Source organism: Notolepis coatsorum (assembly GCF_963971535.1).
Source record: "Notolepis coatsorum genome assembly, chromosome: 17".
Classification (NCBI taxonomy): Eukaryota; Metazoa; Chordata; class Actinopteri; order Aulopiformes; family Paralepididae; genus Notolepis; species Notolepis coatsorum.
The window spans coordinates 77,612,243-77,625,118 of record NC_140181.1 but is presented as its reverse complement, the minus strand read 5'-3'; the positions used below and the strand labels follow the sequence as shown (position 1 = coordinate 77,625,118).

Sequence of the window (12,876 nt, the reverse complement as noted above, 5' to 3'; positions counted from 1 at the left end):
GCGTAACGATTAAAGCTAGAGTGTGCACTTTACACAGTACAGCCAAAGAGATCAACGCTAGAGTGTGCACTTCACAGTACAGCCAAAAAAATCAAAGCTATGTGCACTTACTTACTTACTTAGGCCTTTAAATTCCCAAAGGAACATAGGCCATCAACGAAGCTCCTCCATCCTCTTCGGTCTTGTGCCCTCCGCTCCAGATCTTGCCAGGACAGCCCTTCTTTCTTCATCTCCTGTTCTGTGGTTCTTCTCCAGGTGGTTTTTGGTCTGCCTCTTTTCCTCCTGCCCTGTGGGTTCCATGTCAGCGCCCGCGTTGTGATTGATTTCTTTCTTCTGAGTGTGTGACCTATCCACTTCCACTTGCTCCTCCGGATTTGAATCTCTATTGTGTCCTGTTTGGTGAGTTCCCACAGTTTGGCGTTAGAGATGGTGTTGGGCCAGTATATTCCCAGGAGGCATCTGAGGCACCGGTTGGTGAAGGTCTGCAGCTTATAAGTGGTGGTGGTTTTCCAGGATTCTGAGCCATATAGTAGAGTGGTCTTTACGTTTGAGTTGAAGATCTGTAGCTTGGTCTTGAGTGACAGGTTTTTTGCCTTCCAGATAATGTTTAGCATGTTGAATGTACATGTCAAAATACTTCCCAAAGGTCAGTGAATACCACGATCACAACACCAGAGGGAGCTCCACAAATCATGTTAAACCCAGATTCGGCTCAAACAAGGGACTAAACACGTTTAGCAATTATGCCACATCAATGTGGAACGCCCTACCCAAAGCTGTAAAGGAATGTGAATCACTACCCACTTTCAAAACCACTCTCAAAGAACACCTACGGGAGACTGCAATTCGAAACTGGCCCCTGCAAATGTCCTAACCCAACCCCCTCCAATGTACAGTAAATTACCAAGTATGGCTTTGTCAATATTCCAATGTACAGTTTTGCTTGTACAGTGTACAGTGTCCCCCACCCACCCCCTACCAAACCACCTCCAATGTACAGTTCCCCCCCCCCCCCCCACCCCACCTACCCAACCTCCTCCAATGTACAGTTTCTACGTCAAATGTATATACTCTCTTTTCTGGACTCTTTTTGTATCACAAACAGTACTGTATTTGCAAATCTGGTATGTCATAAATGTATAGATGTAGCAGTACTGTCTATCTGTATGTCGTGTGTGTCATATATGTTATGATGAATTGAATATGGGGGACCCTGATGTAAACAAGACAAAAGTCTTTCTCTGGTCTGCATCCCCTTAACAATTGTATGTATTGAGCTGTACTGTACTGTACCCATTCTGCAATCTGTTAATACAGTTTTCAATCAATCAATCAATCAATCAATCAATCAATCAATCAATCAATCAATCAATCAATGATGTCCTTGCCTTTCGAATCCTGGCTTGGACATCGTCTTCCGTACCCCCTTCCACAGAAATGATGGTTCCAAGGTAAGTGAAGCTGTTTACATCCTCTAGTCCAGGGGTCGGCAACCCTAGGCACGCGTGCCTGCATAGGCACGCGGGGGCATTTGCATAGGCACAGGGGGCAGCAGTAAAAAAAAAATATATATATATATATATAATTTTTTTTTTTGCTCTGAAATATTATAGTGAAATATTTTGCACTGTTGTCGCATTTATCTTGTTGAAATCCTCCCACAGGTTCTTTTTACTACCACATATTTAATTGAGACCCTTTATTTGTTTATTATTTCAATTTAGCTGGAAATACATTGCTACATCATTCAGTAACATTTGCAGAGCCTTATAAGAAAAACATTATTACGGTCACCATTGTGACCAGTGGGATTAATCAACAATTTTTATTATTTATTTTTCTATTTCATTGAACATTGCACATGTTAAAAGCCATTTTCTTTACTCAAAATGTGAGTATTACCAAGTCAACTTGTGTTCTTAAAACAATGACAATAAACATAGTTTTATTAGGTTGAAATAATGTGGTTGTGTACTTATTTTTCTGTTAACTTATTATGGATTGAAAACTGAAAACCTTAATGCACAGTAACTGAACTCAATATTTTTAAGTTCTGGTAACTTATTATTATTTATTTTTTTACAGTGTAGTCTTGCGATCAATCAAAACTTATTTACACGATATACCTCACATTCACCCTCCATTCACATCCTGGTGTTCACCTGGTGTTCTCCATTAGGCCTGTAGGTGGAGCTATGACAGCACACGTACAGTACACACACCGATGGTGTGTGATGTGTCCAAAAATGAATGGGCAAATGTGAGTGAAATGGTCGCACTGTATGCAGCTGTTTGTCTGCATTGCACCCCACCCCCCCCAACTCAGATTTAGGGTTGATACAACCATCATAATAATATTGTTAATAATAACAATAACAATAATGATGTAATAATGTAAAAATTATCATTAAAAATACCTGATTATGAGAACAAAATATTACGATGCATGGAATATTGTTGAGGCACACTAGTTACAACTATATTTCAAACAGGCACTCCATGTCAAAAAGGTTGCTGACCCCTGCTCTAGTCTAATGGGTTTTGTTCCATGGTTATGGGTGTGTTGTTCTTGCTGTTGATACGCATTACTTTGGTTTTGGATGGTTCACTCCACAGTACAGCCACAAATATCAAAGCTAGAGTGTGCACTTCACACAGTACAGCCAAAGTGTTCCCACTACTACCACGCCATAAACTCAACCTGTTTTCTACACTGCTTCTTCTTCATTTTGCGATTCAGGGGTGGTTGGAACATTACTGCCAGTGGAAAGGGTGAGGCGGATCAGTAACCTCATTACAGAATAAGGCAGGTACAGAATGATGTATGTGGGCACAATAGAGAGCATACTCACCTATGAGCAACCGTTGACCTATATTAGATGGTGTAGTCATGTACAGACCTATCCTGCCTCAGCCTAACTTTGATTATGAAGATTATTATCAAGATGTAGGTTAGCCTACATTTGATTTGCCATTTTTAGCAGAGACCTCATTCAATTCAGTTCAATGACTTCTTCCAGCCTTTTAACTGTAATTTGACTGTTCTGCGTCATGTATTACATATCTTGTAATTTTATTTGGTTGTTTGTTTGATGTGGTATTAATGATTTCCCTTACCTCTGTGATGTATGCATCGTCTGTCTCTTTTCTACTTTATTTTATAAAAAATGTTGTCCCCTTTCCCTGTTACCCTTCTAGAGGTCCTTTTGTCCTCTCGCCGGGCCATCAATGTAAATAATAATTTGTTCTTAATTGACCTGCCTTTATTCTGAGCTTCTGTAACAAAAATAATTGTCCAAGAAAAGGGCGTGGCTCAAATTAGTTGCTAACGTATCAACAAGTTGGTGACTAGTCTTCTAAGGTTATCCAGTTAAATTGGCATTATTCTCATTAAAACAGGGGATTCAAGAGCTTCACTCACACACTCATATGCACACACACACACATACCTTTCCTTATACATACTGTAAGAGGCCTTGCATTAACCCTTTCACTGCCGCACCACCAAACGGTTAACCCTTTCACTGCGACAATACACAGGTTAACCCTTTCACTGCCACACGACAGGTTAACCCTTTACTATCACACAACCGATGGCGACCGTCGGTTGTGTGATAGTAAAGGGGTGTGGCAGTGAAAGGGTTAAACTAGGGCATGGAAACCAGAGCGGTCAGGTTCAGACCCAGATCTCTACTTCCATCTTTGCACATTCCGTAGACCTTGGTGCTATTCATAGTGTTCTCATGACGCGCCATGCTTTTCCTATATACCGATACGACGCGATGCCATCAACACAGCTCATCAGCCCCAGTCATTTAATGACAATCGCCGGTCATATGATTACAGTCATTATGTTGGTTTGCCTGCAAATATGTCTCAAGATGATAAATGTAATTGAACGCATGAATACACCATGGAACAGATGATGAAAAACATACCATAGAAACCATCAGAGCTATACAGTAGATATAGTAGAACTACAGTATATATGCAGATATGGCTTTCTGCACTATAGTGACACTTTATCCACTGTAGGAGAAAAACACTAATGTGGAATGGTATTATTTACAAACGTTTGAAACATCTTTAATGTTTTCCTTTTTTTTTTAGAAGCAAACTCGATTATTCCAACAACTTCCCAGTCACCATGTAGTTTTGAGGGGAATTTGAGATTTCATAAAAGTAAGAAAACATTGTCAATAAACTATCCGTTTATTATTCTACAGCAATCCTGCACAATTGTACAGCCCTGTCCTATATTCCATTTTATTTTACTTTAATTTACAATCTTTTTATTTACGCCTACTTGCTTTGTAAGTGTTGATCTCGTCTGTTAATGTTGATGCACCAAATTCCTTGTATGTGTGAGCTTACTTGGCAATAAAGACTTTTCTGATTCTGATTCAGTGGAAAATTGCATCAGTGGAACACTGAAACAAGAAAGCATTATTTGATTCAACTATAGTACCTAAAATGTTACCGTTGTGATAGAAACTGTCTTCCCATTCCAATACCCATCCTTTGTGTATCTACCTCTGTAACACCTACCATCCTCAGTTCAGATACCCCCTTTCTGTTTTCCTGTCCAACACCCCCCGCCCCCCCCTTCCGGTCATCCAACCTCATCGTTCCCCTGCCCTCTCCCTTTGAGTATACCTGGTCACCTTTTCCTGTCCCCTCCCAACGTGTATAAAAGTCTACTCACAAGACCTTTTGGGAGCTTAAATTGGGTTCTCCTGGCCAGAGATCCGTTGAGTCTTCTACCTAACTCCTGAATTAAATTGTATTAAGATTTACCGTTTTACCTAATACATTTGTAACAACCAAGTTACCATGTTCTGACCCAAGTGCATTCTTACCTCTCCGGTTTCCACAACGCCGTTTCAGTATCGTTTTCATGTATCTTTTAGGCTTGTGTTTAGATCAAACTGCCAAATAAATATCCTGTTTTGATTTAAGACCACATAAGATGGATTCATTCTTAGAATTCTCTAATTCCATTAAATTATCATTAGACTGTGACATGTATAAGCACTCGTTGATAGGAAAGATGCTCCATTTTAATAGCAGTAGTGCAGATGTGCACTCATCTGCGCCTCTCCATCCTCTCTGAGGAAGAGGCGCAACAAACACTGGTATTTGGGGGCGCAGTGGCTCGGTAGGTAGAGCAGTCGTCTGGTAATGTGGAGGTTCACGGTTTGATTCCCACTCCCGGGCAGCGTGTCAAAATGTCCTTGAGCAAGACACTTAACCCCTAACTGCTCCCGATGAGCAGGTTGGCACCTTGGTTGCCTCCGCCATCATTGTGTGAATGGGTAAAATGTGAGGAACAAATTGTAAAGCGCTTTGGATAAAAGCGCTACATAAATGCAGCCATTTACCATTTGTTACTACATCATTATCGGAATGGAATCTGTTCTAGTGACTGGCTGGTGCTTAAGGTCCCTCGAGTTTGCTCAGAACAGGGTAAATCTGCATTTTTCTATGATGCCCCTAGCTCATCATCCAACAGTCTTTAAAGCTTGAGATTCTCCCCTCTGTTGCAGTTTAAAACCTTGATCTCCAATCTTTGTCAATCAAGATGTAGCCTACGTGTTTTAATGGATCGTTATCCTTACTTTTGCCTAGAACACAAGAGAGACAGCTGTTAATATGTATGCATGTATGAATTATGTGGCGTGTGAGAAACAGTAAGAGTACCTTTTTATTAATAAAGCTATTAGTCATTATGTTATCATCTTAGCTTTTCTCATCTAATTTGTATTTATCAAAATAAATGAAATGAAAATGGCATTAAGAACACAATTCCTTTTATTTACAAACTTCCAAAAAAACCAAAACAAGTAAAAAGGATGTTAAAGTCATCCAACGTCATCATACACATTATCCACTGATAAACTAGTCACCAGGCTTCATCTAGTCAGTCACCATTACAGACAGCAGCTTCAATCTTCTTCTCAGCTAAATGGAATTAAGACCTGACTGAATCGATTCTTATAAATAAATACGTAAATTCAAGTAGAGAGCTATGAAATAAAAATAAAGAGAGCAGTTGGTACAACCACCACTCGGGTCGACAATGACCGAGAACTAAGTTAGTCGACGGCAAACGGAACGAGTCGACGGCAACAGAAAAAGAAAACCAAACAGTGGACACTGGAGAAAACACACTATTGTTTAGTTGTTTGTCATCATCATCATCATCATCATCATCAGGATAAAGATATGGGACATTTGGATGATATGGATGAGAACCACAAAGACAAAAGGCACTCGACGACTCTCTTTTACTTTATCCGTCATTCTTTCCTGCTGACGAGTGGTTGGACTGCCGCCGCTAGCCATCGGTCGGTTGGTCCTGAAAAGTTAACGTGCGCTTGGAGGATGACCCTCGCTACTTATCATAGTCGCTGAACACAGGCAAACCCAAGAGTTCCATGTTGTAATAACAAAAATAAATAATAACAATTATAATGAACATCTTACAAACCCCAAAAAATTAAATAAAGAAAAAAAGAAAAACGAAACAAATTGTACAAAAATACAAATACAAATGAATAAATATGAACTGTCATGAATAAATTAACTTGGTAAATTCAAACATTGTGTAAAGAAGAAAAAAAACAAGAAAAAAATAAAAACAATTTAAGTATGAAAGTACAAAGAGTGAATGGAAGAAAAAAAAAACAGGAAATGCTTTAGTCTTTTTGCTCCAACATGTTATGGTTAGTGTACAAAAAAAGAGCTGTTCGGTCTTAAAGCACTCTTACTGTAAGGAGTTGAGGAAAAGGTCTTTGAGATGAGCCAAAGTGGGTAACCATCCCCAATTCACCATATTCACACTGGCAATTTTGCTTGTATGCCATTGCTCAGGTTGGGTTCCGGAAAGGAACCCAACCTGAGCATGAGAGCAAAATGGCCATGTGTTAATAATTATGTCCAACTACCTTAAAACGGAGCCGAGGCAGTACTGGTAGGCTGTATCAGTGGTGTGTGAACGGCGCTGGAACACTGGCTGTATCAGTGGTGCGTGAACGGCGCTGGAACACTGGCTGTATCAGTGGTGTGTGAACGGAGCTGGAACACTGGCTCTGTTGCAAAAAAAATTAAAATAAAGTATACGGTTCTAAACAGAACAGTTATCCCATTCACCCCCATTCTGTTCATCAGTTTATTTTCTTTAACTTGTGTTTACTGTCGTGTGTCTCTTTTCTACAGTGAGGTTTTTACAGAAGGTGATGCCTGATACAGTATTATACAATGTTTACTGTGAGGTCACAAGGAGTCATCTATTTTTATTTGTATTTAATTTTTTAAATCAACTGTGGCTGTGTGCATTTTATATGGCATTGCTGCGATATATGTTGCTTTTGTCGTTATATCACAAACTGTTGCCAGTTATTTTGTCTCTAAGACAACTATCTTTGAAAGAGCTTTTAGATTAACTCTTTTGTTTTGGCACAGCTTCTTCTTCTCCCCAAATTATTTGGTTTTACACTGACATCTTCAGAAATTAGATGAGCAAAAAAATAAAATAAGAACGCAACAGGAGCAGAATGATGTCGTCAGAGCGAATCACATGAACCGGAGTTCTTTTTTTACACACACACACACGGTGGGAACACGGCCCACGGATACGGACAGGGAGACGACACAGGGGAAACCTCAGGGCTGAGTTCCGGGTCCTCTGGGGTTTGTACGTTAGGCTTGTATGCACGCCGCTTGCATCGCTTTCACTAGGCTACAGTAAGACTATGGGTGAGACTCAGAGAGCCTTAATGACGGTCTCTCTTGTCCCCGCTCTCTCCCTCTCTCTCTCACGTGGGTAACATTCAGAGAGATGGGAGGCGAAAAGGCATTTTCCGTTGGTAGTGTCCACTACACAGGTGGACCCCTCACCAGAACACAGTTTTTTTCCTTGTTGTCACCTGGCTGTTAATATTAGGCAATGATGTTTGTTTCTTTGAAAACAATGTAGAAGAGATGACATAAATACAAAATATATGCAAAAACAAATCAGATCTTCCCAAGTCTGATGCCTGTAGTAAAAGCTGTTTTCAAAAGGCCTGGTTTAAAGGCGTTTTAAATAAGTGTACATTCGTTTTTAAGGTTTCAGTAATGTTCTTCTTTAACCCCAGCTGCAGCTAGCCTCAACTGTCCCCTTAACTGAAGTTGTCGTGGAAAGTTCTCTCAATAGTCTCGAAAAGTTCTCTCAATAGTCTTGAAGTCCTCTCAAGATCCCCCCCCCCCCCCCCCCCAAACAACAAAATCACACAATACACCTGTCCTGGCAGTGAATTCAAAGGGTAATTCAAATGGGATTCAAAAGTCATCATCGATTCTTATTCAGACTTGTCTTATACATTTCAGACAAATTCAGTAGCAATATCAGACAATCAAATCAAACAATACCATGTAAATTGCTGATATTTCCCACTAAACAGACGTTCCTACCAGCTAATATAACTAATATAATGAAATCTGTTTCATCAACTCTAGTCTACCATCAGTTATTAGTTGATTAAAAAAAGCGAAAGGTTCTTGACAATAGACCTCTCACACGCTGTCGCCATTTTGACAAACCCAGGCTCCTCCCCCTTTCCGCCTATGGTGAAAATGAAGTGTTTTCCTTTCCTGTTAGCCAGTAATTTTGTCCGTTAACACTTTAATCGCCATGGGTTAAATTCATAATTTACCATCCCTCGCCAGCTCTATTTGTCTATGGAGAAGTTCCCCTTCTTTGCAGGGCTATAACTTTTTAAATTCTATTGCTACATTGCCATTATTATGGCCCATTCAATGTCCTATATGTATTGTTCAGGGTGTAGCAACGTTAAACTTTTTCATTCACATATTCATACTAAAATATGGTCTAAAGTATAAGTATGTTTTTATCGTTTTCTGCAGCTTTCTTCAGAACGTGATTTATAGCCCTAAATGCATTATATTGATGATCAAATACAGTTTGGTAGGAATCTGTGCGAGATAAAAAGTTTCAACTGGACGTGGTTCTAGACGTTTCTACGCATCATCTGATGATGACCGGATGGGCGGGGGATCGTTTATAATTCCGTGGGCAGCGTTAGATGATTCATCCAGAGTGGGTCATATGTTCATCAGATCAGTTAGTATAGAATACGTTAGAATATAACGCTGAATCTTACCGTGGCTTCCTCGCGCCGCTGGCAGATGAGCGTGGAACAGATTTTTTTCTATTATGGGATGTAGAAATGCCTGATCCATTTCCAGGCTGTATAATAGTATATACGTCCAAATAACGTTGTTTATTGAGTTAGGGCGAGCGATCTATTATCCAGTGTTTCAAGATGGAGTCGCGGGAGCTATAGAGAGTGGCCGGACCACATTTGGATGAGTACTACCGGTTCAAAGGTTAATATCCGGTTGGCGATCTGCCGATCTGCCACCAGATGGCGCTCTTGAACCGCTAGAGAGTTGAGAGGAGATCAGCACTGTGTCTCAGGGCTCCGGAAAGGAAATATGATTCGATTTCGATGACAGATTTTTGAAATATTGACATCAAAGACGAGTTACGGCGTCTTCGGCAGAATGAGCATGGCTCTGAATGACGTGGAAACTTGTTCCCGGCGATCATAGTGTTAAACTGAATGTGGGGTGAGAGGTAAAACAACGTTTTACAGGCGGATTATATGATTTGCTAACCAGCTTGATTTTAAGAACCACATTGCTAACTAGGGATGTCCCGATCCGATCACGTGATCGGGGCCGATCACGTGATTTTCCGAAGATCGGGATCGGAAAAAAAAAGAAAAAAAAGAGAAAAATCGGATTATTTTTTTTATTATTCAACAAACATGACCATGTTCACGTCTTAAACTCATACTGAGGCCTTAGTTTTGGTTTTAAATTGCATATCATCATTCATTTATTTATTGTCACACAGAGCAGAAGAATTTTGCCAAAACAAACCAATAGTATCCAGCTGCAGAACGGCAGACCAGCCACACTCTCATACCCAAATTAAACATTTACATTTTTTTTTTATCCCAATTTCTCACATTACATTCACCCTGAATGTTGACGTTATCCAGGTGAAAAGTTAACTTCATTCAAGCGAGGCATTGCAATCCTTGACATAAATCATTTGATGTATAATTAAATCAAAGGAAATGCGTTTGAGAGTGTGGCTGGTCTGCCGTTCTGCAGCTGGATACTATTCGTTTGTTTTGGCAAAATTCTTCTGCTCTGTGTGACAATAAATAAATGAATGATGATATGCAATTTAAAACCAAAACTAAGGCCTCAGTATGAGTTTAAGACGTGAACATGGTCATGTTTGTTGAATAAAAAAGAAAAAGGAAAAAAAAAAACGTTTTTTTTTTTTAAATTATTATTATTATTATTTGATCAGGAAATATCGGTATCGGTAGATACTCAAAATCACATGATCGGGATCGGATCGGGAGCAAAAAAACTTGATCGGGACATCCCTATTGCTAACACTAAATTACCGGATGTCATTGACCTGATAGCTGATATGCAATGCTAACAGTTCCAGGCAATTTTTGGCTAGTGAGAAAGCAGCCGAAACATGTCACACGTGAGAGGTCTATAGCGAAACTGTGGAACTAGAATAATCTAAGCCAACAGCACTGCTAGTGGCCATATGTGTTCACTGCAGGTCCACACTCAAGTCCACAGTACTCAAGTCCAGTGATTTGTATTTAAATGTCAATACAGGACAGAATTTCGGAAGCCCAAGGTTTCTCTCTTTTTATTCTTCTTTCAGATGCTCGACTTTCTTTAAAATAAGGTATTCAGCAAGGATTTTCTTGTTGCTTTTTGTCCAGTCTCTGTTCAATCCCCATCAAGACTATTTTCTTTCTCCAAGGCAGGCGTTTTGAAGAGAGGAACCAGTTATAAGTAGAAGAGGCTTAGTTGTCACGTCTTAAACCGTGTTTCTTTTTAAAAACAGTTTCATCCCAGATCTCCGACAGTCCTGGCCACGGACCCCACGAAGCCTTAATGACAGAAACATGAGGCCATATTTTGACGATGCTTCAGTGAAAACCAAACTCCATCATTCAATCAGTCAAAGTCCCATCACCTCGATGATATCGTCATCGTCGTCATCTTCTGAGCTGCCCGTACCGCTGATATTCCCGCGGGTCTCCACCAGGAAGGGCCTGCGGTGGCTCTTGGATCGGATGGAGGGGGAGATGGAGGAGGAGGAAAGGGAGGAGGAGGCTGTGGAGGAGGGGTAGTGGGAGAGGAAACTGGCTCCAGCGGGGCCAGGGGTTGCAGCCTGGCCTGAGCGCCCACCGGGGAGCATCGATCCTGGGTAGAGGCCGGCCAGAGACTGGCTGTAGGAAGACAGGGGGAAACCTGGAGGAAGCATCCCAGCTATGCCGGCCATGCTGGTATTCAACATGAACGGAGGCATGGCCCCAGAAACGGTGCTGGAAGCTTTAACCGCTGTTGAAGAGGATGGTGCTGATGACGAAGAGGAGATGGCAGTACCAGTGGCAGAGGCGGTTGAGGAGGAAGAGGTTTGGACCACTCCACCCCCGCAGAGGCTGTAGGGGTCGGGGAACATCAAGCGAGGGTCCCCTAGTTGGCCGTGTGGGGGTTGGAAATAGGGCGACCCCGCCCCCATGAAAAGAGGGTGCCCCAGTGACCCGCCCAGAGAGCCCAACATGGCTGGGTTAAGGCCCAGAGGAGGTAGGCCATAGCCCCCTGTGTAGGGGAATCCTTGTGAGGCCAGAGGGCTGAAGTACGCTTGCCTGGGGCAGGCTGCTTGCTGGCACGCTCATCCATGGATGGGGTGGAGGCCTTGCGCTTGTTGCTCATTCTCAGGTCTTGGCTGTGGTTGCATCCATGCTAGGTTGGGCTGTGGTGGCCATGGAGGTATCGTGGTGATTATTAGCCAGGCTAACGTTGCTGCTTGCCAAACTGCCATTGGCATTGGACAGGTTGCTAGTAGTGGTGATGCTCTCTGGCGCCCTCTCCGTTTGACCTCCGATAACTCTAGCTGGTTTCGGAGCATTGTTCCCAGCGCCGACGGTGTAGCGCTGTAGCTCGTCGATGATCTCAGGGCTGTAGGGTGAAAGGGGGCGGGTCACAGCCTCAGAGGGCATCTGCTTCGGCTTCCTCTCAGGTGACACACAACCAATGCTGCCATTGGTTGAAACCTCTCGTGGTGCCTGGGAGTCTGAGGATATGAAACGGGAGCTTAGAAACGGGTCCAAGTCAAACACATTGAGGACGTAGGCCATCAGGAATAAAGCGGCCTTGGGTTTTATGAAAGGCGCTATATAAAACCAAGTTATTATTATTATATATGTTAGCTTACCTTTGGGTGGCACTGTAGGGTTATTGTCCCCTTGCTTGGCCTTGTTAGCAGCTCTGATGGCAAAGATGCGTCCATCAGATGTCCTAATGTAGGTCCCTGAGGGAGAAAGACAAGGAATAACTGATAAACAACTAGAAGAACCTCCTTTCACCAGACGGGTCCAATTGAGTTTCAACAGGAGTGGACAGGATGGAGCAACGCGCAGCACTTCCTGGTTACTTTGGTGCCTCTGATGACGTGGATGCTCTCTCCAGCGCTGACCCTGGCCTGGACGTCGGTCGAGCTGGTGCCGGGAATCACAATGTCTGGACGGGGAGGCGAGAAGGACAGCGTGTTATCGATCACTGTCTGGACAAGAACATGGTACTGCTGGACTGTTGGGTGTGTGTATCTGGACAAGACATTAAGGATGTTATGGGTAAGTGACTTCAACAAGAACATGGTACTACTAAACTGTTCACACCCGTAATAACTACATCTGTGTATGAGATTCAAGGATGACATTTGACAGGCCTGTACAGATGGTATTTAGAGTGCATGTGTGT

General features: G+C 42.0%; 1 protein-coding gene across 1 annotated transcript in view; it reads right to left on the bottom strand.

The window, feature by feature from the left end:
* Nucleotides 1-11,071: 11,071 nt before the first annotated feature.
* LOC311244091 (helicase ARIP4-like) overlaps nt 11,072-12,876 on the bottom strand; it is a gene marked incomplete at its 3' end in the record, with an annotated part of 91,153 nt that continues 89,348 nt past the window's right edge. The window contains 6 exon segments of the mRNA XM_084333502.1: nt 11,072-11,745; nt 11,748-11,846; nt 11,849-12,190; nt 12,332-12,424; nt 12,427; nt 12,551-12,636. Of these exon segments, the coding sequence (XP_084189628.1) occupies nt 11,072-11,745; nt 11,748-11,846; nt 11,849-12,190; nt 12,332-12,424; nt 12,427; nt 12,551-12,636 (1,295 nt within the window).